The sequence below is a fragment of the Antechinus flavipes genome, chromosome 2 (assembly GCF_016432865.1).
Source record: "Antechinus flavipes isolate AdamAnt ecotype Samford, QLD, Australia chromosome 2, AdamAnt_v2, whole genome shotgun sequence".
NCBI classification, from domain to species: Eukaryota; Metazoa; Chordata; class Mammalia; order Dasyuromorphia; family Dasyuridae; genus Antechinus; species Antechinus flavipes.
Genome location: NC_067399.1, coordinates 1,943,428 through 1,970,598, shown reverse-complemented (window position 1 = coordinate 1,970,598; position 27,171 = coordinate 1,943,428). Strand labels below are relative to the sequence as shown.

At 61.6% G+C, this 27,171-nt stretch overlaps 2 protein-coding genes across 21 annotated transcripts; both read left to right on the top strand.

The window, feature by feature from the left end:
* Nucleotides 1-48: 48 nt before the first annotated feature.
* On the top strand, nucleotides 49-18,361 carry UBXN2A (UBX domain protein 2A). The gene is made up of 7 exons (XM_051974076.1): nucleotides 49-788; nucleotides 11,138-11,192; nucleotides 12,866-13,001; nucleotides 13,841-13,947; nucleotides 14,617-14,754; nucleotides 14,947-15,105; nucleotides 16,850-18,361. The coding sequence occupies exons 2-7, from the start codon at nucleotides 11,152-11,154 to the stop codon at nucleotides 17,040-17,042; spliced, it is 774 nt and encodes a 257-aa protein (XP_051830036.1). The 5' UTR covers nucleotides 49-788; nucleotides 11,138-11,151; the 3' UTR covers nucleotides 17,043-18,361.
* A 2,039-nt stretch (nucleotides 18,362-20,400) lies between these two features.
* On the top strand, nucleotides 20,401-27,024 carry MFSD2B (MFSD2 lysolipid transporter B, sphingolipid). 20 transcript variants are annotated; one of them, XR_007950132.1, is made up of 15 exons: nucleotides 20,786-21,747; nucleotides 21,974-22,098; nucleotides 22,210-22,333; nucleotides 22,409-22,487; nucleotides 22,743-22,888; nucleotides 22,963-23,053; nucleotides 23,143-23,261; nucleotides 23,478-23,561; nucleotides 23,716-23,796; nucleotides 23,868-23,977; nucleotides 24,403-24,546; nucleotides 24,896-25,072; nucleotides 25,457-25,760; nucleotides 25,990-26,034; nucleotides 26,081-27,024. XR_007950132.1 is itself a non-coding variant. In XM_051974058.1 (14 exons), the coding sequence occupies exons 1-14, from the start codon at nucleotides 20,665-20,667 to the stop codon at nucleotides 25,533-25,535; spliced, it is 1,554 nt and encodes a 517-aa protein (XP_051830018.1). In that variant the 5' UTR covers nucleotides 20,401-20,664; the 3' UTR covers nucleotides 25,536-27,024. The 20 variants fall into 20 exon arrangements, 3 of the variants coding, with proteins under 3 accessions (XP_051830018.1, XP_051830019.1, XP_051830020.1); XR_007950130.1 differs by having other exon boundaries at nucleotides 25,457-25,874; nucleotides 26,012-26,034; XM_051974058.1 differs by adding an exon at nucleotides 20,401-20,733 and having other exon boundaries at nucleotides 21,622-21,747; nucleotides 25,457-27,024.
* The last annotated feature ends 147 nt before the right edge of the window (nucleotides 27,025-27,171 follow it).

The window sequence follows — 27,171 nt, the reverse complement described above, 5'->3', positions numbered from 1 at the left end:
CCAAGTGGCCCGGGTGGCAGTCGCCTGTTCTCGGCATACTATCCACCATGACCTCCTGGGGCTTCTCTTTGCTCTCGGGGCCCAGGACACCCCCCCAAGCAGGTGGCCCCAAGCAGGGCCCAGGGGCCCTGGGCGACCTCTCTCCTCTTCCGCTCCCCTGGACGCCACGACCCTCTCTGCACTGCCCGCGGAGCTCCAGCTCCAGCCGTCCCTCAGCCCTCTCGGACCCGACGTCCAGCAGAGCTCCGCAGCTCGCCCCCAAGCGCCCCTTCCCCAGGCCCCAGGGGCCCTGTCCTTCGCTGCGCAGTCACCCACGGCCCCAGCCCCGTATCTGCTCTGGATTCCAGACTCTTTGGATTCACCGGTTCCGCCTCCCTCCTCCCCCCGCCCTTCGCCCGGCCCAGAGCAGGAAGTCAGAGCCCGGTCCGGTCGAAGCCGGGGCTCACTGAGCCGAAGGTCACCCCGGGACGGCCCTTCCGCGTCTGGGGCCGGACACCGCGCCCGCGGGCCCGGGACGCGCAGAGCAGAGCCGGGGCGGGACTCAGCAGTCCCCCCCACCCCAACCTGGGCTCCCGTGGGGGCGTGGGCCGCCCACCCTAGCCCGCCGCTCGCTCGCTCCCGCCTCCGCCGGGGCGGCGCACGCTCGTGCACGTCTGGCCCGGAACCCAGAGGCAGAGGCCGAGGAGGAAGAGGAGGAGGAGGAGGAGGAGAAGAAGCAAAGGTCCGATCTGAGGGATCGGATTGGAAAATTGAAGGGAGTCCCAGCGGTGCAGACGCGAACGACTGGGGTGAGGAAGGGGCCGAGCGGCGGCGGCGGGGAGGGGCTTGTGGGGGAAGGGAGGGGACTGCTTCCAGGGCTGGGGAGCGGGACAGAGCCTGCAGACGCAGCGGTCCGACGAGATCCGAACCAGGAATTGGGGGGCGGGGGCCAGGTTGCCCCCGGAGCTCCTGGGAGGCCCTTTTGGGCACACCCCCGCCCCAGCCGGCCCGGGCCCGGGAAAGCCACCGAGGCTGGGAGACCCCGGGGCCAGAGCGCCTGGAGCGGAGCCGGGGAGGCCGGGGAAGTTGGTGGCGAGTCAGCCTGTGGGCCGGGCGAGGAGAGGAGTCAGCAGCGTACAGGCCGGGTCAGAGGGCGGCTCCCTGGCTTGGGGAAGTGGACAAGAGACCTGGGGGGGAGGGGGATTGGGGACCCCCGGAACGGGGCGGTTCTGAGCAGCACGTTTTCTGAAGGAGGGTCAGGATGGGCACGGAGGGGGAGTCACCCCACCCTTCCCAGGGGTTGGAGAAGCCAGCCGCCCTCCCCAGGCATCTGGGCCAGTCTGCCTGCAGCCCCTCCCCCAATTCCTCCTTGTCTCCTCTTTGGCACTGGGGGGATGGGGCCCCTCCCACCCACAGGAGAAGCCCAGGTGTTTTCAAATGAGCGTTGCTCTCTGTTGTGGTCATTTTCACATGCTTCCTCCCCCTCCATCCATCCATTCCTTACCCAAGGACGGCTCCCTTAAGAGTCTGCATTCAGCTTGTCACCTCCGCGGCCCCCCACCTCCGCCATGAGGTTTCTAATTGCTCGGAGTCCTTTCTGGTTCCGGGCCAGACTGGATCCTAGACAACGGTCCTTGGCTTTGGATCTCCCCGCCGTTTCTGTTATTGCCCTTCTCCCGCACCTGCTGCATCAGTCCCTGCTTCTCTGTTCTCTCCAGCACAGAGCTTCAGGCCCCTCCCCACTCACAGTAGCTGCTTTGGGTCCCGGGAAATGGTCAGTCTGTCGCACATCTGTCTGGCATCCGTCCCTCTTCCCAGTCCTGGGACGGGAGAGAGACGGGGGCCTTTAGAGCACATCGTCGCTCCCCAGTGGTCCGCGGCTTCCGCCCGCCGTGCCTGCTGGGCCAGCGCCGTCCGCTTCCCTGACTTCTCTCCTGAGGGTCGTTGGTGAGATGGCAAGTCTCTGAGGAGGGGTGGCGTCTGGTCCGTCGGGGGTGGACATGTATGCGTGAGTTTGTACACATCTCTCCCCATACGCTTACACGCGTCTGTGTGGCTGTCGTACTTAGGGCTAGGTCTTGTCGGAGCTGGAGTATTTGTTTCTGTTGCATTTTCACATTTTGTATTTGCTTACATGTGTCTTGGACTTCAGGCCCCGCTTACGTGTGCAAGGATTTCCCCCAGTTCTCGGTTTCCTCATTGTCTGAGGCGCTTTGGTTTTGTTTGTGTCAAACTTGTTGGCTCGGAGCTCTCTGGCCACTGTTGCTCCAGCCCCACCTCGGCTCTCATGGCTCCAGAAGCAAGCTGTTCCCAGCGCTCCCCGAAATTTTCTCAAAGCGTTCACTAGGTGAAGTGAAAAACGAGTATTTGTCCCATCCCTTGCTAACCTTAAAGGCTATAAGACGCACGCTCTTACTGATGTTGCTAAGTTTCTTCTGTTTTTCTTGATTGGGGCAAAAAGAGAGGCGTGGGCTTGACCACAAATAGTATCACAACATGAAGCTTGCCATAACAAGAGCCCAAGAGGAGCCGCTCGGAAGCATTCGGTAGGTGCCTACTAAGTGCCGGACACTGTGTGTGCTAAGTACTAGGGACACAAAGACAGCCCCTACCTCCAGAGGGCCCTCAGCCTCATGGAGGAGACCAGCAAACACACAGGCGTTAGGCCAGTTGGAAGAGAGGAGTAATCAGGGGAGGTTTGCCCAAGTCTGGCCCCTCTGGGGGAGGACCGTCACGCCCTCCCCCCCCAGCAGTCTTCCCCAGGGGCTGTCCACCAGATCCACTCAGTTCTCCTGTGGCTGCAGCATGTGCAGCAGCCACATCCCAGCAGAAGGTCTGAACCTGGTCAGGGGTCACTGAGAGATGCAAACCTGTGAGTGAGTTAAGGGAACGTCTGCCCCAAACCTGTGAAGAGATCCCCCCAGAAAGGGTGGGGGAGAAAGTTTGGTCTGTGGCCCTAATGCGCTAAAGCAGGGGCTGAGGAAGGCGGAGGCTTGGGATATAGGGGAGATCCCAGGGTCCTCTGCTGCACCCCAAGCCTTTGCTGCTCATCCTGACTTCCGTCCCGCCATTGGAATTGTCACTCTGAGTGACTGCCTCCCTTAAATTCAATTTATGCACAAGTCAGAGGGCCTGGCCCACACCTTCGTACTTTGTCTGCTTATCTCCAAGTCCCGGGCCAGCTGGTAAGAGACAAGAGGGCTGGGGCAGAAGCACCGGGAGCTGCCATCCCGGCCGGCACAGCCAGAGGGTCGTTTTCTCCTTGGGAACAGCCCCCGGGGGTGTGAGCAGCTGCTGCTCACCTCCTGGGGTGAAGAAGGGCCTGGAAAAGGGGCCCTAATAACCATATGCGTCACCTATCCTAGCTCTAGCCCGATTCCTGCAGCAGCCAAGGAAGCCGCCCTGAGACTGAAACCAAAATAAATCCAGCCCTTTCAGCCAAGATGATCCCACCCACTCAGGTGTGTGCATGAAATCGGGGAAAACTGCAAGGGACCAGCTTTTGCTGCAAGAGATCTTGGACAGTGCGGTCGCCATTGTGGGAAAAGCCACGCCACCATCCTCTGTGCTCCCACCGTGACAGACCCTGGTGAGGTCCGAAACCCAGAGACCCTTGCCATCAGTGTGCCGGAAGGGGACGAGCCTATCGTTCCGGGTGACGTTAGTGCTAGAGTGGGCCCAGACGACCAGGGAGGCCTTGGGGGGAATGGCGTTGGAAACGGCAACATCAGTGGTTGCTGAAGTTTCATTCGCCCCACGACCTCCTCATCCCAGACGCTGCCCCTCGCAGCAAACAGTGGCAGGTGATCGTGGAGAGGAGAGACAACTGGTGCGAGAGTGACGGAGGCAAGATGGGCGCAGAGTGCCAGCTGATCACAGATCAGCCTTTTCAAGCTGAATGTTCACATTCAACGAAAGCACCAACCTGAAGACAGAGAGAAGCGGAACGTCAAGCACTCCTCTAGGGGAGCAGTTTGTCGCCGGGTTGAAGGGAAAGCTGAGCCAGCACGTGCTTGGCAACAGTGGAGCCGACAAGGAGCGGGCAGCTTTCGGAGACCTGACGTATGGCGCCGTATTTACTCCTCCAGGCCAGAACCCTTGCGAACATCGAGTCGGCTTTGATGAAAATGTTGGAGATTCAGAAGCTGCTCAATGAGAAACAAGAACTCCCAGCGTTTAGCGGCAGAATTGCGCCTCCGTCTCTCTAAGAAGGCAGCATTCAGTTCCACCAGAAGTAAAGTGCTGTGGAAACTTAAACAGCTGCAGGACTCTTGACTCAGCCAGAAGGGGATGGAACTCCCTTATGCTGACGGCAACACTCCAGTGTTTTTACGATGTCCTGAAGGCTGGTTATGGAGCAAAGGGCTATGATACATCTCAAATACTCGCGCTGATGCAGCCACATGATTAGTCACAAGGACATGATCCTGGGAACTTCCATAGTGACAGAACATCGTGGAGCAAGGCTGAGCCATTGACCCTTTACCTCGGTTACCTGACCTCAGTCAGTCCCTCTCTAGACAGATCTCCAACTGAAGAAGAGATTTTCAGTGCCATCGGGCTCCTTTCATGGGACAAAGCTCCTGGTACGGTTCTGTTCCAGCGGAGATTCACAAGGTTGGGGGATCCATTGCTAATACAAAAGCTAACTGAAGTCTTCTGGGTTATATAGCGAGAGGAGGTTGGCCCGCTGGAGTTCAAGACCTCCATTGTCCATCTCTATAAAGCAAAGGAAACGGATTGGCCTGTGACAGTCGTGGGGAGAGCTCTCTTGGTCATCGCTGGCAAGATTCTTGCCAGTCCTTTTCCGTGGCTGATCCTGCATCTGGAAGAAGGTCATCTCCCCGGGAGCCAGCGTAGCTTCAGAAAGGGTCGAGGAACCGTCGATGGTGGTTTGCTGCCCGACGGCTCCAGGAGAAACGTCAGGAACAGCTCAGAGGTCTGGACACGACACTTGTACATCTTACCAAGGCTTTGACACTGTCATCAAGAGAGCTTAGGAAGAGGGTATCGAGGTCTGTCACTTGGAGAAGGCCGCCAGGTTTATGTTTCCTGGCAGCACGCTGGCCTGGGGCTTGGGTGGTGAATGGTGCCTTTTCACTTTCTCACCAGTGGAAGCCCTCCCACTTCCATGCTTTTTAGCTTGGAGTTCAACAGTGTTAGATGCCTTCAGGGAGGATGAAAGGGCCTGGAGTCAGCCGCCACACCCATGCTAAATGATGTCGCTTGAAAACGCTTCCAGCCTAAAGGAAGGCCAAGGAAGAGCTGGTGGGTGACTGTTCCTGGTTCCTGGCTGATTGTGGAGCAACCTCGTGCCCTGAGCAGTGCCCTGAGCAGCAACACCGCGTATGGACGAGTCTCTTCTCCTCCCTAATGATGATGAACACCAAGAACACATGGGTGCTCCACCCTCCACACGGGGCCCAATGGTTGCAGCAAATGGAAAAGTGAATGAGCTCCCTTACCCTGGCGGGATACTTTCTGGAAATGTCCACAGTGATAATGAGGTTGACCCACAGTCGGGGCAGGTTCAGTGTTTGGAAGGCTCCGAAGGAAAGTGTGGGGGAGAGAAGATATTAGACTGACCACCCAGCTGGAAGTTTACTGAGCCCCTGTCCCGACGGCTGTTGTATGGACGGTCTGCCTGTGTCGTGCCAGGAAACCAAAACCATCTGGATTACCTTGGGAACTTGGGAAGGTTCTGCAGCTCACCAACAGCACAAGTCCTTTCCCTTGTTGAATGCCGAGCACTCGAACCCACTGCAAAGGGCCCAGCTCGGACGGGCTGACTGTTGCTCGAATGCCCAATATCTTGCCAAAAAGACTCTTTTACAGAGAATGGACAAATGCTCGCGGGGAGGCTAGAAGAAGCGACACTCGCAAGGTCTCCCTTAAGAACTTCAGAATCGATTGTATCACACGAGAGACCCTGGCCCAGGACCACTCTCATCAGGGAAGGGGCCGTGCCCTAGGAGCAAAGCAGGATGAGATCGGCTCAGAAGAAAACCAAGATGTGCAACATCAGAAAAGCTCCCCAGGGTTCACGAGGACCCTGCGTCCGACCAGCGGCAGAACGGCCCCAACTTCTGTGGGTCTGATCGGCCGACTTGCCTCTGACACAGTGCTGACCTTTGGTCCTCTGTGAGCACAGTGGACTACGGACAAATGTGAAATAATAGGCAGAAGGAGGGAGATCAGCACTGGCTTCCTCTAAAAGGGACTTACAGGGAGCTGGGAAGCAGAGGGGAGGAGGAAGAGTGTTTCAGACCAGAGCAATGAAGAATGGGGAGGGAAGTCCTGAGGGGCTTTGAATGCCCACAGAGCACTTTGTATTTGGTCCGGGAGGCCCTAGGCTGGTTTTACGTGCAGGGCAATGACGTCATCAGACCTTCATTTAGAAAGATCATCACTCGGTACAGTAGAAGATACCAATGTAGTCGGGAAGCCCTGAGTTCAAATCCAGTTTCAGACACTTAGGAGCTGTGTGGTCCTGGGCAAGTCACTCCCCTGTCTGACTCAGTTTCTTCATCTGTACAGTGAGCTGGAGAAGGAAATGGCAGATCATTGCAGAATCTCTACAGAGAAAATCCCAATGGTTTTGGGTCACAAAGAGTTGAACATAATGAAACAAGGAGGGAAACCATAGGCTTGGGAAACTGCATTAAGATTTAGTGGGTGATGGAACAGGGCTCCCCTCTAAGGCTTGTGACTTTCGGCCACCTAGGAGCTCTCTTTGCTTGGCCAGGTCCCCACGAGGTTTGAATTCTGCTGAACTTTGAGCGCCAGGGAATGGCTGCCTGCCTCAGGGTCTCCTCTTTCTGGGAAAACCAGGAGCCAAAGGTCAGCCCAAGAGGGGATATTAGCTCCTTTAGCCTCTGCAGGGTAATGTTTGGAAGATCCTGTGGTAGTTAAGCTGGAAGGTCCCTGGGAGAGCAAACGGACCTGACCCCCATACACAACTCGGGGGAAGTCCACGGATTTTGATTTAGGCTGGAGGAAGAAAGGCTTGAGAGGGCAATGTCCGTCCCGCAGAAGAGCGTTTCCTTTGGTTCTGAGTGGCCCCAGAGAGCGGCCTGCTGGAAGCTGGAGCAGCTGATGCAAACGGCCCTTTCTGCCTCAGATTCTGATTTTCTGATCTTCACAAAAAGAAGAAAGCCCAGCTCTTGTCCAGGATAGAAACAAAGAGGAGGACGAAGATGTTTTCGTGCTGTGGCCAGTGTTGGAGCCTCCCCGGTTCCCTGGAGCCCAGAGAAAGGCAGTCCCACCCTCCCATACCTTGTATTTTAGGGGAGGAGGGCCATTAGCCAACCACGGAAGCCTTGAAGTCAAATCCGGAGAAGGAGGCTGGCAGCCTGGAGGGGCAGCAGGATCCTGGCCCCAGTGTGAGGGGCGGCCCTGTCTGCTGCCAGTGGCTTCTGCCCCACCTCCTTGCCCTTGAACGTTAAGGCCCCAGAGCTGCCTCTGAGGCCAGCAGGGGCTCCCTTCGAGGCCCTCTCACAGAGCAGGAATATATGCCCATGATTCTGTAGGGCTCCAGGCTGCCCCTCAGTCCTCAGGAGAAGCTAATAGTCAGACCAAGCTGGAAACCCTGTCCTCCTCCTGCTCCTCCCCTTTTTCCCCCTCCTCTCCTTTTCCACTCTTCATCCTTCTCCCCTTCCTCCTCCTCCTCCTTTGTTCACACTCGCAGAGACAGGTCTTCCTGCTTCTGTGCTAATCTTGCTAAAGGCCACGAGAGAACATTTTGCCCGAGGAATGGGGAGAGAAGCATGTCTGACTGGCCCAGGTTGCTTATTGGGGGATCTGGCCCCGGGGCATCACGAAAGTGGCAGAGTTCTGGGGGCCGAGCCCTTCTTTCTCCCAAACGAGGCCCAGGGAACGGCCTCCCTGCTCCCCGAGCTCAGCTCTTCCGGGCCCTCACCCTCCAAGTGCCTGGTCCTTGGCTGAGGTTAGCGAGCTGGCCGCGGTCAGAGGGTGGAGTGGACAAAGCGGGCCCGAGTCACGGGGCAGCGCCCAACGGGACCTTCCCCTGCCGAGCTTAGCCAGTGGGTTGGTTGCATCGGAATGGGCCCACTTTAATCCTGTGATTATGTGGAACGACTTTTCAGTGTGTAACTGAGACCTTTTCTTTCCCAAAGCTCACTTGTGCTCCCTCCCCCTCTCAGGGTGTGATTCAGAGATCCAAACTGGGGGGAGAGAGGGGGATTTCTGTGAGCGGGATCAGCACCATGGACAGCAGGATTTGCACCTCAGGTCTCCTAGTCAGTGGCTGGAGGCTGGGAGGCGCCTGAAGGTGCCACCTTCAGTTTTATGCCTCGGGAGCCCAGGACACCCCCCTTGGAAGCCTGTAGCCTCCTCCAGGCTGGAGTGCTGTTTCATAAGGTCCTATGGATCCCCGCTCTGGGTCCTTCTCTGTCCCAGGCATCCAAGAGGGAGTTCTGAACCCAAGTGTGCCATTTACCAGATCTGGGGTCGCCAGACACTCTCTTGGGAGCTCATCCCTATGGACTCCTGAGTGTTCACTTGTTGGAACAGCTATCTTCCTCCTCTTCCCCTTTCCCTCTCCTTCCTCTCCCTCCTTCTTCCTCCTCCTCCCCTTTTCCTCTTCTCCCCCCTCTCTTTTTCCCCTCCTCATCTTCCTGCTCCTCCTCATGCCCAAAATCCTCTGGCCCTCTCACCCCCATTACCGGGTGCCTCCTTCCCTTGGCTGCCTCAGCTTTTGTAGGCAAAGAAGGCCAGTCTCCAGCAGCCAGCCTGCCAGAAGCTTTCATCTCCTTATCTCACTTGCTCCTCATCCCAGTCCTGTGAAGGTAAATGCTATTATTAGCCCAGTTGCATCTGACTCCTTTCATCTTTGCTTCTTAATCTTTTGTTTTTATCTCGCCTCCATTTCTTAATATAGCCCTTCGCTCTCGCAGGGAGCCACTCCTTAGAGCGAAGACTTTTAAAGGGAATTTTCCAAAAGCAGAACTCAGCCAAGTCCACCGTATGTGGCAGCGTGTTCCCATCCAGAGCCCTTTAGTCCTGTTAGGAAGCGGGGAAGGCGCACTTTACAAAGCCAGCTCCTGCCTGGCAGATGGGGCTTTTGTGGCCGTTTTGCTCCTGCCCTTCTCTCTTGCCTCCCATTTGGAGTTCTGCTCTAGGACTGGACACAAGTGCAGACTCGCCCGCCCATCAGATCTATGCCGAAGTCACCTCTATGTCGGAGCAGGAAATCATACCGAGAATGGAAGCTCCTTGAGGCAGAACCTGTCCCGCTTGTACATTTGCATTCCCAGGGCCTGGGCATCCTGGGACCTGAATAGCCACGTGAGGCTGTGGTTAGGACCCTAAGCTTAAGCCCAGAAGATTTGAGTTCAATATGGCCATAGTCACTCTCCCTCAGCCTAAGTTTCCTCTTCTGGAACAAAGGGGATTAATGATAGCCCCTAACTCCCAAGATAATGGGATCCTATTTGCAAAGGGTTTCATTAACCTTGAAGAGGCTATTTTTTTATTCCCTAATTTACTCTTCTCCAGGGCCAGTCTTGGTCAGGATTTACAGCATTTTCTCCCTTTTGTTTACTTAAGTAATGAAGTTTAATTAAATTAACTTAAGACATTGTTTCTTGTCTTCCTGACTGCTAGTTTGTGGCCCAGGAATATTCTTTTCTTCTACATTCTTTTCATCTCTTGGAGCCTCCCATCTTTTGTCTTTTTTATCCCTTTGCTGGCTTAACTTTGTTTTCCTTTTATCTCACTGTTATTGGTGTCCTGAGCAATCTTATGTAAATGGCTTACCATTCTTTTGAGAATTCTTCCCCAGCCTCTTTGTAATCTACTCATCCTGTCCCTAATCCCTCCCATTCCTGCGGTCACCTGACCACTGCCAGCCTTGGTCCTCCTCGCTCCCTGCCAGCCTTGGTCCTCCTCGCCCCTGCCCGCCTTTGTCCTCCTCGCCCTCAGCTCAGGGGGGGCGGGGCCCTGCGTGTCCCCCTTCGGATGCTCCCTTTCCTCCTCAGCTGCTGGTCCCTGGTACCTCAGTGGGGAGGGGGGAGGGCCCGGAAGGGCAGAGGAGCCATCTCACTCTGCTTCGCTTTGCTCCCTCTTCGGGAACCAGCCCCCCATTGGCTGGATTCTGACTTCACGGTCGGAACGGGTTTGGGGAGAGACTCGTTGCTCTCACGGAGCACTGATAAGTAAATGCTGCAGTGTGGAGTGAGGTGACGACCGGAAAGGTCATCGTTGGGAGGGATGAAGACCAGTGGCTCCCAGGCTCCCTGAGGGTCTGGGACGGTCCTTAAAAACAGTATCATTTTCAAATTCACGCCACTTTTGTTGCCACTTGTATCATCCCGTCCCCTGTGAGCTGTCATTTGGGATGAAGGGGAGAAGGGGGAGCAGTGTGGTCCAATGAAGCCGCCCTCAGAGAAGCTGACAGGGTCTGTGGCGTCTGCCACGCTGAGCCTTCTCCCGCAGTGCGGGAAGGAGGAACCTGGCTGCCCTTGGGTAAAAGTCCACTTCTATTGAGAGCCTCTCTTTCTTACACACCCCCCTTCCCCAAGCGTCGGCCCACAGAACGAAGGGGATTTTAAAGAGCCATGGCTCTAAGAGTGCGTAGGGCCGAGCCAGGCCCTCCTTAGGCCTGTGAAGGGGCACGTGACTTTCTTGCTGCTCACCGGAGGAGCCCTTTTTGTGGCTCGGCTGCCTCCCCCTGCATCTGTTCAGGCGGCCTTTCCTCGGGTTTCTCTAACCATCACCCTTGCCACCCTCACGGCACAGTCTGACCACATCACGCTCGCATCCCTGCGCTTGTTTAGTTGTACTTCTCTCCAGGGGCTTCTGCTTTGTTTCTGGTTCTTAACTAATTTTTTTTAAATGCCACTAGAAGCATCGAGGTGCTAAAGGAATTCCTCATCGCAGCCCGCGTCCCGAGCTTCCGGCCCTGCTGCTCCACCAGCAGAGGGTGGCTGTGCCCACTCCTCGGGATCTTCACCAGGGGCGGCCGCGGGGGAAGCCGGGCGGTCTGGATGGGCCATTCTCTCTGCAGTCCTTCCCTCGAGAGCCTCCGACCACTTCTCTGCGTGGGGAGAAACGGCTTGCGGTCTGAGGGATGGCGGCTCGGGGGCGGAATCGGGAAGGGGCACTGTTGTTGACGTGGCCTTCTCCTTTCATGTTTCAGCTGGGGCCGCCAGGATGAAGGAGGTGGAGAAGCTAGAAAGCCTTCGAGAAGACTGGTGAGTGAGGAGGGCCCGGCCGGGGCTTCCCTTCCCCCTTCCCCAGCCCTCAGGTACTCTTTGTTTCTACTGGGTTGCACCCCGTGTCCTTTGGGAGCCGGAGCTGGAAATGTCTCTGGGCCAGCTGCCATTTGCTTACTGGTGACAGGCTTTGGAGTTTGAGGGCTCCTGTGAGAGGCACAGGTTTTTTCTCCCTGCCTCGGTTTCCCTTTCAGGTGCCTCCTCACCCAGATTCTCCCAGTAATATGGACAATTTCAAAGTCTCTGGGGCTCATAGGGGAAAGGGGAAGGGAAAGCAGCAGGCAGGTCCAGAGCCCCCACTGTGCACCAACGTGCTAGCGCTCTCTACAACTATATTTTTGATCCTCACAACAAACCTGAGATACAGGTGCTGTTAATGATCCCCATTTTACAGTTGATAAAACTGAGGTAGACAGAGGTGCAGTGACTTTCCCAGACTCACACAGCTAGGAAGTGTCTAAGGCTGAATTTGAACTCCTGACTCGACGCCCAGCACTCCACCCCCTGCACCAGCGGCCGTCTCTGGAGGATCTTTGACCAATAGACTGCTTTGTCGGGCAGGTGTCCTTCCGCCTGCATTAAGGGAAACTTTGGCGTCAGCCGGCCAGTGCTTCCTCCACGTGAGCAGCGCCCGTGCCAGGAAATGAGAAACGAAGGGCCATGTGCCCTCAAACTTCTTCACTGTCCGCTCCCATGGCCCATTCTTTTCTATATACAGTGCTAGTGAGTGGATGGCCCCCCAGCATCCCCCTGCCCCGACCCAGAGCCCCTCTCCTGCCTACTGGGCCTGGAGGGAGCCCCTCCCCCCTGCAGAAAAGTCAGTGGTCTGGGGGCAGCCAAAGGGGTCTGTGGGATGCCTACAAGGGGCACTGCCTGAATTCTGGGAAGGGCCCAAAGAAGCCCTTCCGGGGAGAAACCCAAAACCTGCTTGGAGTGGGCAGTGAGGCTGCTGGCTCCCTCCAAGCCTGGGCTCCTCTCTGGGACTGGGAGTGGTGGTCCCGCCCTCCCCAAGTATTTCCAGGGGTCTGAGTCCTTGAAAAAAAGCTAAATTTGTAACTAAAATCTGCTTCCTGCTAATTTCCATGTATGGGGGCTTGAATGGCTGGACATGGAGATTGGGTTCGGGGTGCTGAGAGGGCGGGGTGGGGGGGGGAGTGTCATGGCCACATCCCTGTTGTGGGGGTGATGACAGGGAGCTGGGGGGCTGTCAGGAGGGGAATCATGGCCATTATCCTTTGGGGGCGCTGACCAAGGTGCTGAATGGGGCTGCTGGGGGGGGGGGGGGGGGAAGCTGACCAGGGTGCTGAGAGGGCTGTTAGGCGGGGAATCATGGCCATTGTCCTGCGGGGGCTCTGACCAGGGTGCTAGGAGGAGAATCATGGCCATATCCTTGTTATGGGGGTACTGACCATGGTGCTGAAGGGGCTGCTAGGAAGGAATCACGGTCATTGGCCTGTGGAGGCGCTGACCAGGGTGCTAGGAGGAGAATCATGGCCATATCCTTGTTATGGGGGTACTGACCATGGTGCTGAAGGGGCTGCTAGGAAGGAATCACGGTCATTGGCCTGTGGAGGCGCTGACCAGGGTGCTGAAGGGGCTGTGAAGATGGGGCTCGTGGCCATATTTCTGTAAGGGTCTCCTTGCCTCCACAGGGTTTGTGAGTCTGGCGCCGAAGGGCAGCCCCTCCATGGTGGCCAGGCCAAAAGCTGCGAGCTGCTCTTCGACAGCCTCTTGGAGGAAGCCCAGAAGGTTGGCACTGAGTGCTTGCCCTCCGCCGACAGAAGACAGGTGGGTGTTAGTGCCCAGTCCCAACTTTTGGTCCAGTCGCTGCTGGCCTCCAAAACTTAGCTCCCACCCAAGGATGAGGTGGGACTTTTGCAGGAAGTTATGGGGGCTGGAGGGCCAGAGCAGCTCCCCACCACAGGAGGCAGGGGCCCCGGACTAGAGCCGCCCCCCACTATGGGAGACAAGGACCCCAGACTCGAGCAGTTCCCCACCATGGGAGGCGGGGACCCCAGGCTAGAGCAGCCCCCCACTATGGGAGGTGGGGGCCCCCAGATTAGAGCCACCTGCTCCTCTCCCCTCCTTTTGGGGCAGCACCCTCCAGGGAGATGCCCAGAAAGTGCAGTGTCTGGGGTGGGGGACATCCAGAGGCTGGGGCCAGGGCAGCAGAGGATGGCCCGTCTGGGACGTGGCTCCCAGAGAAGGCTGGGAGAAGCGGGTGTTGGGTTAGCCCCGTTGTGCTTGGCCCCGATTTCCCAGGGACACGCTGAAGCCTGAGAGGGAAACAGCCTGCCTGGACGGTGTTGGGGGGCAAGCCCCGGTGTGGATCATACCGTGTGGCTGCTGGGATTGCCCAGCTTTGGGGCCGCATGTGGGAGCCCCAGCTCTCGTTCCCAGCCTGGGGGATTGTCGGGTTCTGCCTCCCCGAGCTGAGGGCACTTCTTGGGGCTTCGGGGGAATCCCTTTGCCATAGGGAGTGGCTCTGTTTGCAGGGGCCAGGGAGATGATTCCCAGTAGAATGTCCAAGGTGGGCCCCGCTGGCTCTTTCCCAGTGCCTCTCCCCAGCAGGTAACCCTGGGGGTGACCGGCCTGACTGTCTCAGTTTCCCTTGTGGACTCTTACAGGCTGATGTAAGCATTAAGCTCTGGAAGAACGGGTTCACCGTGAACGATGAGTTCCGCAGTTATGGGGACGGGGCCAGCCAGCAGTTCCTGAACGCCATCAGGAAGGGGTATGTGGCCAGGACAGAGCCTCCAGGGAGCTGGTGACCAAATGTCTGAAGATGGGGGGGGGGGGGCTTTTGGTTGCCCCTCTCTTGTCCCAGAGTCCCTGGGGGTGGTGGGAGGCCCGAGATCACTGCTGCGTCCGTCCCGGAAATGAAGGAAGTCCTGCCAAGAATACAAGGGTGAAGGAAGCTCCAAGTCCACTGCCTGGCCTCCATTTGGGAGCCCAGAGAGGGCCAGGGGTCCTGCCTGTGGATCCTTTCTCCTCCCCCTCTCCTTTGCCATACCACGGAGATCTCTGTGGCCGGGAGGTAATGAGGAGGAGCTGGGGAACGCTTCCCCATAGGAGGGGGGACTTGGCTGGGATATAAAGGAAGCCAGGGGGGCCAGTGCTGGGACGGGAGAGAGGATGGTCAGCAGAGGAGTCCAGGAGGGGAGGACGAAGGGCTCCGGAGGCCATGCAGAACCGGGTAGCCCCGGACCTTCTGGGCTCGCTCCCTGGCACCTTCCAGGCATTGCGGGGGCTTCCCTGGAGCTGACGTTTGGGCCTGGTGGCCTCTGGCTCCACAGAAGGCCCGGTCCTCTCCTGTGGGAGGAGTCGCCCTTCCTCGTTCCTGCCATGATTCTCCCATGAGTGCTCTTGGGCTGACTTTGCCCTGACTTCTGCTCTCCCCCAGGGAGCTGCCCCTGGAGCTGCAGGGCATGTTTGACAAGGAGGAGGTGGACGTGAAGGTGGAGGACAAGAAGAAGGAGGTCTATGTGTCCAAGAAGCCCGCCTTCCAGCCCTTCTCAGGGCTGGGCCACCGGCTGGGGAGGTAGGCGGGGAGCCCCCTTGGGCCTGGGGAAGAAGTTGCCCACAGGCTTTCCCTCAGGGCATGGAGGTGGGGCTCCCGTGGCCTCTCCAGCCTTCTTTGTGCAGAGACCCTCCCCACTCTGGCGGCCCCCACACCCCCGGGAGAGCCGGCGGCACCGAGTTCTGGGCTCCAGTCTTTCCCCTTCTCCCGTAGCGCTACCCCGAGAATAGTTTCCAGGGTAAGCAGTGGGGACTCCGGGCACCCGAAGCCTCCGAGTTCTGTCCCCTTGAATCCCTCGGAGCCCATCACCAGCGTCCAGATCTGGCTCGCCGATGGGAAGAGGCTCGTGCAGAGGTTCAATGTGTCCCACAGGTGTGTGCTGGGCTGGGGGTCACCAGGGGTACAGACTGTGGAGATTAGAGGGGGGGGTCCTGGCCGGGGATCTGGGCTGGGGATTCAGGCTGTAGGGGTTGGGCTGGGGGCCAGGTCGGGGGTCTGGGTCTCTGACACTCAGCTTGGCTGAAGAGAGAATTTGCTGGCCCAGGAAGAGGGGGAGGGACCAGCCTGGAGGCCGCAGGAACTCTGTAAGGAACTCTTGGCTTCTCACCTGAACTGGGGTGTGACTCCATTACCCTCGGGGGAGGTTCCTTATTCTGAAGGAGGAAGGCAGAGCTCAGGAGAGGGCCCCCATCAGCAGCTCCAGCGGCACTGGAGGGAGGGGCCCTTTCCAGCCAATCAGCAGCCGCATTTAAGCAGCAAAAAATTGCAACTCTCAGTCAGCTGTTTCCATAGCAACCACCTCAGCCCCCCGTGAAGGCCCCACGAGCTCATCCCTAACATTGAGACCACCGGGGGACGTCACTAGACCCGAAGCTTTTGACAAAGGCGGCCGCCCTCCCGCCACTCCCGGATGCAACGACCATTGGGGCCGAGGGTTGTGGGATGGCCGCCTGGCGCTCTCCCCCGGAAAAGGCCGTGTCCAAGCCCCGAGGGGCGCAGTCACCCGCGGCAGGCGTCCCAGCAGGCCCCGGGGCGAAGGGCCCCAGCAGTGAGACATGAGGGGGAGGCCGGAGAACACACGGCGCAGCTCAGGGAGAAGCGGGAGCGATTCAGCGGTGTCCGAGTCTGGGCCGGAGAGCCAGAGAGATCTCACCCGGAAAACTAGGAACCGCGTGACGTGTCGGGCCCACGGAGGTGCGCGGGCAGCATGGAGGGCCGGTGGAAGACAGCCTGGGTAATTAGAGACTGGGCAGCCAGTGGTGCGGTGGCTAGGGCCCGGCCCTTAAGTCAGGAGGACCCGACGCTTCCTGCTGCCTGACCCTGGGCAAGTCACTTAACCCCAACTACCTCAGCAAAAGAACTAAAAATAAGAAGAGACGGTGCTGCCTCATGGTTGGGCTCTTCCGGCAGAAGAGGGGCGCACTCCCTCAGCGCCACGCCAGTCACACACCTGAAGGAAACCTCTCCCAGAATCCAGGACCCCCAAGGGATGGAGGGAAAACGGCAGGAAGGGGCCGGCGGGAGGCTCGCTCCCCTGCAGCTGCGGAGGAGTCGGCGCTGGTCCTGGGGCCCCACCGGACGCCCGGGGCCCCTCGCTCCCGGAGAAGGAGCGGCAGCGGGCCCACCCCAGCCGCAGAAGCTGGATCCGCACGAGCTCTCCCCCATTAGGCTCCGGGCAGGGGAGGAGGACCCCCCTTTGCCAGTGGATGGGAGTCCGTGGCCGGAGCAGGGTCAGAGAGGGCAGCGCCGGGTGACTCGGAGGGCCCGTGTGAACCCCAGCAGGGCGGCCGTCTGCCCTCGGTTTCATGTTCACAAGCACCGGTGGGGCCGGCCCGGTGCGGGCAGTGCGGACACGGGGCAGGACGGGGTCTTCCGCTCCACCAAGGACAGGGAATAACTTGGGCAGTTAAGCCAACACGAGGTCGCTCGGAGGGGGAAGCTCGGAGGGCGGGGGCAGATTTCAGGAAGCCGTGCCTGAACCGAGGGGGGTGGGGGGGGGCGGGGAAGGGAGGTAGGAGAGGGTCCTTTGTCCTGGGGGACAGAGAAAGGGAGGCCGACAGGCCCTGGGGGAAGGGCTGGGACGGACGCTCGCTCATTCTGCCTCCTCCCTCGCCAGGGTGAGCCACGTCCGGGACTTCATCCGGAAGTACGAAGGCCCCCAGGGGAGTCGGCCCTTCGCGCTGGTCACTGCCCTTCCGGGCCTCAGGCTGCTGGACGACGCCCTCACGCTGGAGGAGGCGGAGCTGCAGAACGCCGTGGTCATCCAGAGGCGCCAGGCCCCTCACGCCGCCCTCCAGGGCCTGTCCTAGCCCCGGAGCCACTGGCGGGGGGCCCCTGGCCCGCCTGAGCTCTGGCAGACGCTCTCCGGCACCTCCCGGCCCTTTCCTCCCCAAGATCGTGGCCGGGAGCCGGGAGCGGCGGGGTGCGGCTGGACGGCGGGAAGCAGATGGACGGCGGGAAGCAGATGGACGGCGCAGGTCTTAGGTCCGGCCCGTTCTAGGTGACTCTTGGAAATGGTAGATGCTTCCTCTTCTCCTGGCCCTGGGCCCGAGCCTCGGGTCCAACAAGCTCCCTGTGGTGTCCCTCTGCCCCCACAAGGGGCCGCTCCTCAGGGTCCCCCTCTGCCCGCCCATCAAACAGGCCGGCTCCTGTCTGGACCTCCAGGGGGCGCGGTGGCTGAGCTCCCTGCCCCCCCCCCCCAGGTTCTTTCTTTGTGGCGACTCTAAGTGTGAGCAATTAAGTCAGAGAAAGAAACAGGAGCTGAGCCCCCAAACGGCCGAGGCCCCTCCCTCCTTTGCAGGGAGCCCCACATGGCGCAGGCTCTTGTGGGCTTCGTGCTCCTGGAAAATGCTGCAAGGGACCCCGAGCCTTCCTCCTGTCCCGTCCATCCCGCACCCGCAGCATGGCTCGCCCTTCCTTACATTGCTGAGAACCCCCAGAAACCCTCAGGGGAGCAGCGCTTTGCTCCCGGCGTATAGGACAGCGGGCGCCCCCAAGCCCCCGTGCCAGGTCCCTCGGGGATGTGGAGGAGGCCGCCTTGCTGGAGGACCTGCCACAGCCCTGGCGGTTGGTTCCCGCTCCGCTCGGCAGTTTGTTCCCTCCCTCGGCATTGGCAGAATGCCCGGGGACGGGCAGGAGCTCCTCGGGAGGAGGGAGCGCCCGCTGGCCGGCCCTCAGGGGGAGTGGGGCTCTGAGCCTCCGGCGGGAACCCCCTGGAACTGCGCAGACCACTCCCACCCGGGCTCGAGAGCCGCCCGTGGGTCCGAATCGGGAGGAGGAGTTAAAGCCCATCGAGCTTCCAGTGCACCGGGCGGACCCACCACGGGACCACGTGGGCTGGACAGGGAGCGGCCCCTGCCGGGCCTTGGGGACCTCGCCCTTCCATCTCGGAAGGCCCCGTGAGACCCTTTGCAGCGCAGCGGCCGCGAGGAGCAGGGGGCGGACTTCAGTGCCTTAAAGCGTTTAGGACGACGGTCACCGGGAAGGCATCGGGGATGTCCCTTCAGTCCGGAAGGGCTCGTCGGGAAGTGATCCCCACGTGGGCTTCTGACGCGGCCGCGGCCTCCCCCTCTCCTCGGCCATCGTTGGGTGTGGAGACTCGGTGTTCTAAATAAAGTTAGGAAACTGCCCAGTGCCTCTGTCTGTGTTGGAGGGGGAGGGGGGTCTGCGAGTGAATGTGTGAGAGTGAGCATGTGAGACTGAGTGTATATGAGTGAGTGTGTATGTGAGTGTGTGTGTGAGAATGTGTGTGTCTGAGTGTGAGTGTGAGAGTGTGTGAATGTATGTGTGTGTGAGAATGTGTGTATGTCTGAGTGTGTGAGTGTGAGAGTGTGTGTATGTCTGAGTGTGTGAGTGTGAGAGTGTGTGTATGAGTGTGTGAGTTGTGTGTGTGAGTGAGCACCTGGGTCAGCGCTCACGCTGAAAACCCAGAGAAAGCGCCTGCATTCCGGGTGTGGCTGCCTCGGGGCCGGCGCTGAGAGCGGGGAGACCCACAGACTCTGGGGGGAGACCCGCGGTCCCCGGGCGAGCCCTGTGTGGAGAGAGCCCTGGGAGGCTCGGGGGAGGGGGGCTGGAGCCCTCGGGCGAACCCACGGAAGAACAAGCCCGGCCGGGGGAGGCGGGAACGGAATCGCTAGGACCCGCAGGGCCCAAGTCCGGTGGTGGCCCGGGGGCGCCTTTCTCTAGACACGGCAACCGCCCGGCGCCTCCCCCGGCCCAGACCCGAAGCCCTTGTCCGAGTCCGGTCGCTCCCGGAAAAGCCCGTTTTCCAATGAAGGAAACTGAAGTCAATGGAGATCAAGGGCGGGCCGGCCTCACACAGCTGGAGGCGGCTGGGGTTGGACCGGATCTCGGCTCCTCCGGACCTGTGCCCCGCACTCCCGCCACCTCAGTCCCCGCGGGGGCCGCGTCACTCAGCGGAAGGGAAAGGGCGCGAGGACGTGGTCCCTACTCTGCGCCCGGGGCTGCTTCAGGGTGACTTCCCACGGCCCTCCCCGCAACCCCGGGGGGCGCTGCGAGGATTCCCACCTTCCATCCGGGGAACCGAGGGAAAGCTCGCGCGGTGGGACTCGGCCTGGGTCTGGCCTTTCTTTAAGGTGTGTGTGTGAGATGTACGTATATTGCGTGTGCGTGATATATCTATGTGTGTAAAATATATATATATATAGTGTGTGTGCAAAAAATGCGTCCGGGTGTGTAATGTCTCTGTATATTTGGTGTAAAATATACATTTGTCTTTGTGTGTGTGAAATGTTTCTATGTGTATAAAATACGTCTATATATGTGCGTAAAATATGTGTATGTAATATGTGTGTGTAAATATACATGTGTCTGTGTGAAAAAATTATGTAATAAAATGTCTATATATGTGCGTGTGTAAAACACACACATATATCCTTTTCTTAAGATGCCAGGGAATCTGGAGGTGGAAATGAGGAGGGGCACTGGGGAGGGGGAGCAGCCAGGGGTACTGGGGGGGGAGCAGCCAGGGGCAGTGGGGGGGGCAGCCAGGGGCAGTGGGGGGGGCAGCCAGGGGCAGGGGGGGCAGCCAGGGGCAGGGGGGCAGCCAGGGGCAGGGGGGGCAGCCAGGGGCACTGGGGGGGGCAGCCAGGGGCACTGGGGAGGGGGCAGCCAGGGGCACTGGGGGGGGCAGCCAGGGGCAGTGGGGGGAGCAGCCAAGGGCAGTGGGGGCAGCAGCCAGGGGCAGGGGGGGCAGCCAGGGGCACTGGGGGGGGCAGCCAGGGGCACTGGGGGGGGCAGCCAGGAAAAACGGTCCCCGTTGGGGAAGGGGAAGCGGGTGAGGGAGCCGGTGCCCTGCGGCCCGGAGCCTGCCCCTCCCCCCAGTCTCCCTGAGGGCGGCACTCTGTGCTGGGCCTGGCACACGGGCCTAGCCACTTCCCACATTTTGCTTTCATTGAGTTGTCTCCCTTGAAGGGTTCCTCGACTCGGGCCTTTCCAGCCTCCCGCACGTGCCTTTCCCCGGCCGCCCGGCCATCCTGCCGCGGGCGCTCCCTCCCTGCCCGCAGGGCCTGGCTCTTGGGCCGCGCCCCCCTCACTCCCCTCTCCCCTCTTCTGCCCCCCTCCCCCCGCTGCTTCTCCCACGCCAGGCCCGGGGCCCAGCCCAGGTCCCGGCTCTGCCTTCACCCCAACCTCGACGGGAAGGAGAGTTAAGGCCCAGAAAAGGGCAGGTGCGCCACGAACGCCCAGCGGGCCCCGGGACGGCCAAGCCGGCCTTCGTTGGGCCCTCTCCGCTCCCCAGAACCCCGGCTCCACCCCTGGCAGCCTCCTCCTCTCCGGAGCATTCTGGGGGGCGGGGGTCCTCCCGCCCCCTCCTGCCCCGCCCTCTCCAGCCCCGCCCCGAAGCTGCGGCTTCAGAAGAAGAGGAGCTCGCGCTCCTGGTGGCCGCGACACCGAGGCAGAGGCGGCGGCCGGATGGCAGCTTCCACTCGGGACCGCGACCCAGGCCCCCAGATCCTCGAGAAAGAGGAGGAGCCCCCTCAGGTGAAGGCAGGGGGCAGGGGCGGGGGGGCAGCGTCCGGAGGAAGAGCGGCGGGGCCGGGCGGGCTTCTTCCCCGCACAGTTTCCCGCGAGTACCGGGAGGCAGCCGCGGGCGGCGGGCCCCCGAGCGGGAGGAGGGCGATGCTTTCTCGGAGCCTGGGGGCTCTCCCCCCCTACCCCACCCCCGCTGCCCATGACTTGGCTTTCCCTGGCTGGGGAAGTGTGAGGGCGAGATAAGCGGCTAGCTGGGGCCCAGGGACGGGCTGGGGCGGCTGGTGGGGCCCCCGGGCGCCCCCTCCTCCCCAGGACGCTTCCCCCCGCAGCTTCTCCGTAGTCCCGAGGCCGAGGGGGGCCACGGGGCTCGGCTCCAGCGGGCCGCCCTCTCACCCAGCTGGGGGGCGCGGGGGGAGCCTCTGCTGGAGCACCCGCCTTGCCTGAGATCTCACACATTCTCACACTCACGCACACTCACTTGCTCACTCAGGCACGCTCACACATCTTTATGCACGCACTCATTTTCACACTCACGCTCAAACATTCCCTAAGTAGGAACCGAAGCGGGACCGTCCCAACGGGAGCGGCGGCCGCCCTGTGTCCGGAGGCTCGTGAGGTTCCCAGAGAGAGCAGGGGCCGGGACCCCGGGGCTGGACCCAACTCTATCCGGGCCTCCGCCCGCTCTTGGCCTTGGAGTCCCTCAAGACAGGGCTTTGCTCTCTGCCCTTCTTCCGCTCACTCGATCCCATTAATTGAGCATTTATTAGGAGTCCCCCCCCCGCCAAGGAGCCGGCGCTGCCCCGGAGGAAGCGGGAGTCCGCGGACCAGATGTTCCCGCCCGCTCTGAACCCGGGACCCCGTGAGGGGGCGGGCGCGCTGACATTCGTCTCTCCCCAGGGCGGTCCCGGCGGGCGCCTTTCAGTGATCTCTAAGCTCTGTTACAGCATTGGGGGAGCCCCCAACCAGGCAGCCTCCAGCGCCGCAGCCTTTTACCTGCAGCTCTTCCTGCTGGATGTGGCCAGGGTGAGGGCCTCCCGCCGCACCCCCCCCCCGCCCAGAGCCCCCCTCCCCGGCCAGAGAGTTCCCCCCCCCGCCCAGCGCCCCCCTTCCCCGCCAGAGTCCCTTCTCCCCGGCTCAGAGCACGCCCCCTGCCCGAGCGCCCCCTCCCCCCAGAGCATCCCGCCCCCGCCCAGAGCGCCCCCTCCCGGGAAGGCCCGGCGCCCTCTCACTTCTGTTCTTCTGGCCCCAGATCCCCGCGGCCCAAGCCTCGCTCGTCCTGTTCGCGGGAAAGCTGTCGGGGGCGGCGGCCGATCCCGCGGCCGGATTCCTCGTCAGCCGGAGCCCGCGGACCCGCCTGGGCCGCCTGACCCCCTGGTGAGCCCCGGGGGGGAGGGCGCCTTGCGATCCCGGGCCCCCGGGAGGGGGGCGGGGGAGGTAGGGGCCCGCCCCTCAGGACGGAGGCCGGCTCACCCTCCCGCCCCCCAGGATCCTGAGCTGCTCGCCCTTCCTGGCCCTCACCTACTTCTTGCTGTGGTTCCTGCCCACCGTGGGCCGGCTGCGGGCGCTCTGGTACGGGGCCTTCTACTGCCTCTTCCAGGCGCTGTCCACGGTGAGTGCTCCCCTCGGCGCTGGGCGGGGGGGGGGGGTGCCTCCCTCGGAGGCGCTGACGCGCCCCCTCCTCCAGCTGCTCCAGGTCCCCTACTCCGCCCTCACCATGTTCCTCACTCGGGACCAGCAGGAGAGAGATTCGGCCACTGCCTATCGTGAGTGGGGGAGAAGGGGGGGCGGGGCTGGGGTTGTCCGGGGCTCCCTAACTTGATGAGCAACTATTAAGTGCCTACTGTGTGCCAAGCACTAGAAACACAAAGGCAGAAGACAGCCCCGTTCTCGGGGAAGGGGAGGGAGCCTGGATGAGGCTGAGGGCTTCCTGGTCACTCCTGAGGCTCACTTTGGGGGCTGGGTGGAGGAGGGGTGAGCTCGTGACCCTGGCCCTGTTCTTCCCCTCCCCCCCCCCCCAGGGATGACCGCGGAGATGGCCGGCACGCTGATTGGAGCCACTGCCCACGGTCTCATCGTGGCCGGCGCCCACGAGGCCCCCACGTGCCCGGAGGCCAACCTCACGGCCCCGCCGCCCTCCCTGGGCTCGGGTACCCCTCCGCACACGGTGAGCCGGGGCCCTTCTGGGGGAGCGGCGGGGGCGGGCCGAGGCGCCCCCTGGTGACCGTGCCGTTCCCACAGAGCCAGCTCTACATGATCGCCGCCGGGGTCGTCGCGGGAACCTACCCCCTGTGCGCGGCCCTGCTGGCCCTGGGGACCTCCGAGGAAGACGGTGACGGGGGAGGCGGGCGGGGGACCCGGGGACGAACGGGGGAACCCGGGGCGGGCACTCTTCTAACCCCTGCCTGCCGCGGCCTCCAGATCTCGGCGGCCTCCAGCGCCAGGGGCTCTCCTTCCTCCAGGGGCTCGGCCGCACCCTCCGGCACCAGCCCTACCAGCGGCTCGTGGCTGCCTTCCTCTTCATCTCCGCCGCCGTCCAGGTACCTCCGGCCCGGCCCCTTCCCCCAACCCGCCCCGCCCTCGGAGAGCCCCGGGATGGCCCGAGTGAGGGGAGGAGGCTGCGAAGGTGCCTGAAGGCCGAGACTTCTCCCCCCCCTCCAGAAGGCTCCCCCAGGACCCCGGGCGGGGGGGAGGGGCAGCGGGAGGGGCCGGGGTTCTGGGGTCCCCCGACAGCCGCTGGCCTCCCGCCCCCACAGGTTCAGCAGAGCTATCTGGTCCTGTTCTGCACCCACGCGGGCCCCCTGCACAGCCACACGCAGAACCTGGTGCTGCTGGTGCTGGTGAGGGGGGCCCTGAGGCGGGGGATGGGGGAGGGAGCAGGGTATGGGGGGGGAGGCCCCGCACAGCAGGTGTTGGTCACCAGTGGGAGGCGGTGGTGGGCTTGGAGCTCCCTGCCCCCCATGGTGACGACAGCCCGGTTCCCCGCCCCCCAAGGTGGCAGCTGTCCTGAGCACCCCCTTCTGGGAATGGTTCCTGCAGAAAGTGGGGAAGAAGACCGCAGCCTGCGGGATCGGGGTGAGTGAGCGGGAGGGGGCCCAGCTGAGGGGGGGTTCAGGCGGCCTCTGACGGCCCCCTCCCCTCCACAGGCCATGGTGCCCTCTGCGCTCCTGCTGGCAGCCGTGCCCACCGCCCCCGTGGCCTACAGCATGGCCTTCGTGTCCGGTGCCAGCATTGCCGTGGCCTCGCTGCTGCCCTGGTAGGTGGCCGGGGCCAGGCTCCTCCGGGTGGGCCGGGGCAGGGGCATCGAAGGCAGGCGGGCAGGACCGGAGCGGGGCTCTGGGATTGGCAAAGGCAAGCTGGAAGGGTCCGGTCAGTGCCCAGACAGGCTGGGGAGGCTGGGAATGGCGGAGGCCCCGGAGCTTCTGGCCCGGGGTGGGGGGCACGTGGCCCCTCCTGTGTGCCCAGGCCCGTGCTGAGCGTCCCACAATCCTCCCCTCACTGCCCTCTGGATGGCCGGGGAGGGAGGCCCAAGCAGGGGAGGAACCCATCCCAACTCGCGGTTTCCTGACTCTGGGCCTGGCGCTCTCCCCCGCAGATGCCCCGGGGTGGGACAGAGAGGGGGAAGGGGGCGCTCGCGGGGAGGCCCCCGGGGGTCACAGACACTGGGGGGCTCTGTCCCAGGTCCATGCTGCCCGATGTTGTGGATGACTTCAGGCTCCAGAAACCTGCTCCGAAAGGCCTGGAAACCATCTTCTACTCTTCCTATGTCTTCTTCACCAAGCTGTCGGGGGCCGGGGCCCTGGGCATCTCCACCCTGAGCCTGGAGTGAGTGACTGAGGCTGGGCGGGGGCCCAGGGGCGACCAGGGGGTCTGAGGGGGCCTGGGGGCCCAGCAGGGTCAGGGGGCTGGGGGCGCCTGGCTTCCTTATGCAGCCTTGGGGCCCAGGGAGCTCCCTCAGCTTCCTTTCTGGAGTGTTTGGGCTCATCCCTGGCCGATCTGCCCGCCTCATGTCCCAGGGCTTGGGGAGATCCCGAGACAGATCCCTTCCGCCGAGTCAGCCCCCTGGCCCCCACCCTCCCTCCCCGGTCCCGTCTCACAGGGACACCCTGTCCTCGGGGGCCCCCGCTGTGGGCCCCGAGCCGGGGAGGGCGGAGGCTTTACGGGGGCGTCTCAGCTTCGCAGGGTACGAGTCCGGCGCCTGTAAGCAGTCTGAGCAGGCGGTGCTGGCGCTCAAGGTCCTGATCGGAGCCGTCCCCACCAGCATGGTGTTGCTGGGGCTGGCCATCCTGTCGGCGTACCCCATCACCGAGCAGCGGCGCCAGGAGATCGCCCGCGAGCTGGACGCGCTGAGGTGGGCAGCGGGAGCGGACACGCGCGGGCCCGACGCACTCCCAGCCTGGTCGCGCTGACCTGGGGCTCGGGGAGAAGGGGAACCGGGGAGAGAGAAGGGTAGTGGTCAGCGAGGGCCCAGGATTCAGAGCTGGGCAGACCCAAAGCAGCAGCAAGAGAGAATAGTTAGGGGAGACAAAATGGGGGGGCAGTTGGCTAGGAGATGAAGCGGGGGCTGGTGGAGGAGCTGCTTGGGGAACGGAGGGGGCCATCTTGTCCTCAGGGTTTGAGCAAATGGGGTGGGGTGGAGAGAGAGGGGGCCCGGTTCGGAGAGAGGGCACGGGGGCCGGTGGGAGCGGGAGCCCCCCCTCAGCTTGGCTCTCTTCTCCCTCTTCTCCTCCCATAGGAACGAGGTGCCCGTGTCCAGGACCCCCAGTCCCAGCAGAGCCCAAAGTGGAGCCACCGCTTTGACCGAGGGTCCCTGAGCCTGACCCAGCAGCGCCACGCCTGACGAAGGCCTAGGACTCTAGTTCCCAGCCGGGTTCTGCCGGGCTTTAAGAAGGACGGGGCTCGGCATTTGAAGGGGGAAGGTAATCCCATGCCAGTGCTCAGGCTGGTGCTTCCCCGGAGCCTGTCAGCCTCTGGTCATACCCACAGCTGCCAGGTACCCATCCCCACAGCTGCCAGGCGGCCATCCCCAGAGCTGCCAGGTATCTTGCCCGTAGCTGCCAGGTACCCATCCCCAGAGCTGCCAGGCACCCATCCCCAGAGCTGCCAGGTACCCATCCCCAGAGCTGCCAGGCACCCATCCCCAGAGCTGCCAGGTACCCATCCCCAGAACTACCAGGTATTTGTGCCCACAGCTGCCAGGTACCCATTCCTAAAGCTGCCAGGTACCCATCCCCACAGCTGCCAGGCGGCCATCCCCAAAGCTGCCAGGTATCTTGCCCGCAGCTGCCAGGCACCCATCCCTAGAGCTGCCAGGTACCCATCCCCAGAACTACCAGGTATTTGTGCCCATGGCTGCCAGGTACCCCTCCCTAGAGCTGCCAGGTACCCATCCCCAGAGCTGCTGGGTACCCCTCCCTAGAGCTGCCAGGTAGCTGGGCTACAGCCCTTTGGTGGAACTTGAAAGACATTTCCCTTATTTCCATTCCATATGGCCAAAGACATTTCCACAAGGCCATGATGTGGATCTCCTAAGCCCCTCCCCTTCCCCTCCCTTCCCACTGCTCTGAATGCAGCATCCACCTCCCACTTCACAGTCACCCTGGATCCTTGAAGAACTCTTCCTGCCTCCCCCCACTGGCTTATCCAATGTGGCGCCAAGGCCCGTGCTTTCACCTCGGCAGCCTCTCAGACGCTCCCTCTGAACCTGCCCTCCCCTGGGGCAGACCCTCATCCTCACACCTGGAACCCTGCAGTGGCTTCTGGGGGCTCCGCCAGCCTCAGGAGTGACCCTATCCCAGTCCACCCTCCATCCGGCCAATCAAGTGATTTTCCCAAAGCAGAGACCTCTCCCTGTCACCTCCTGCTCAGTAAAATTCAATGGCTCCCTATCACTCTCAAGAACAAATACAAAATTCTCTGCTTGGCCTCCAACGCCCTCTCGATGTAGCCCCTCCTTCCTTTCAGACTTCTTACACCCCAAAGTATACTCTTTAGTCCTGTAACCCCAGCCAACAAGACCCCCATCTCTCAGCTCTGGGTATTCTCGTTGGTGTCCCCCAGGCCTGGAACACTCTCCCTTCTCCATTCCCCTGCTTCCTTTAAGCCCCGCCTCAAAAAGCCCCCTTCTCCAGGAAGCCCTCCCTAACCCTTCTTCATGTCAGTGTCTTTCCCATTAACTTGTTTTGCATATTGTCGTTACCACCTCCCCCAACTAGACTGTAAGCTTCTCAAGGTCAGGGACTGGGTCTTTTTGTACACAGCAGGTGTTTAATAAATGTTTATTGAGTGATTACCTGCCAAAGACCAACAGCGTTCTAATTCTTCCCCCCCCCCCCAAGTTTCAGAAAGGCAGAAGCCGCAGTTTTGCAGAAACTGAAGCAGGTGCGCTCCCCCCCACCCAGCCCCAGCACCAAAGAAGTGTGTCCTTTTCTGATTTAAAACGAAAAATAA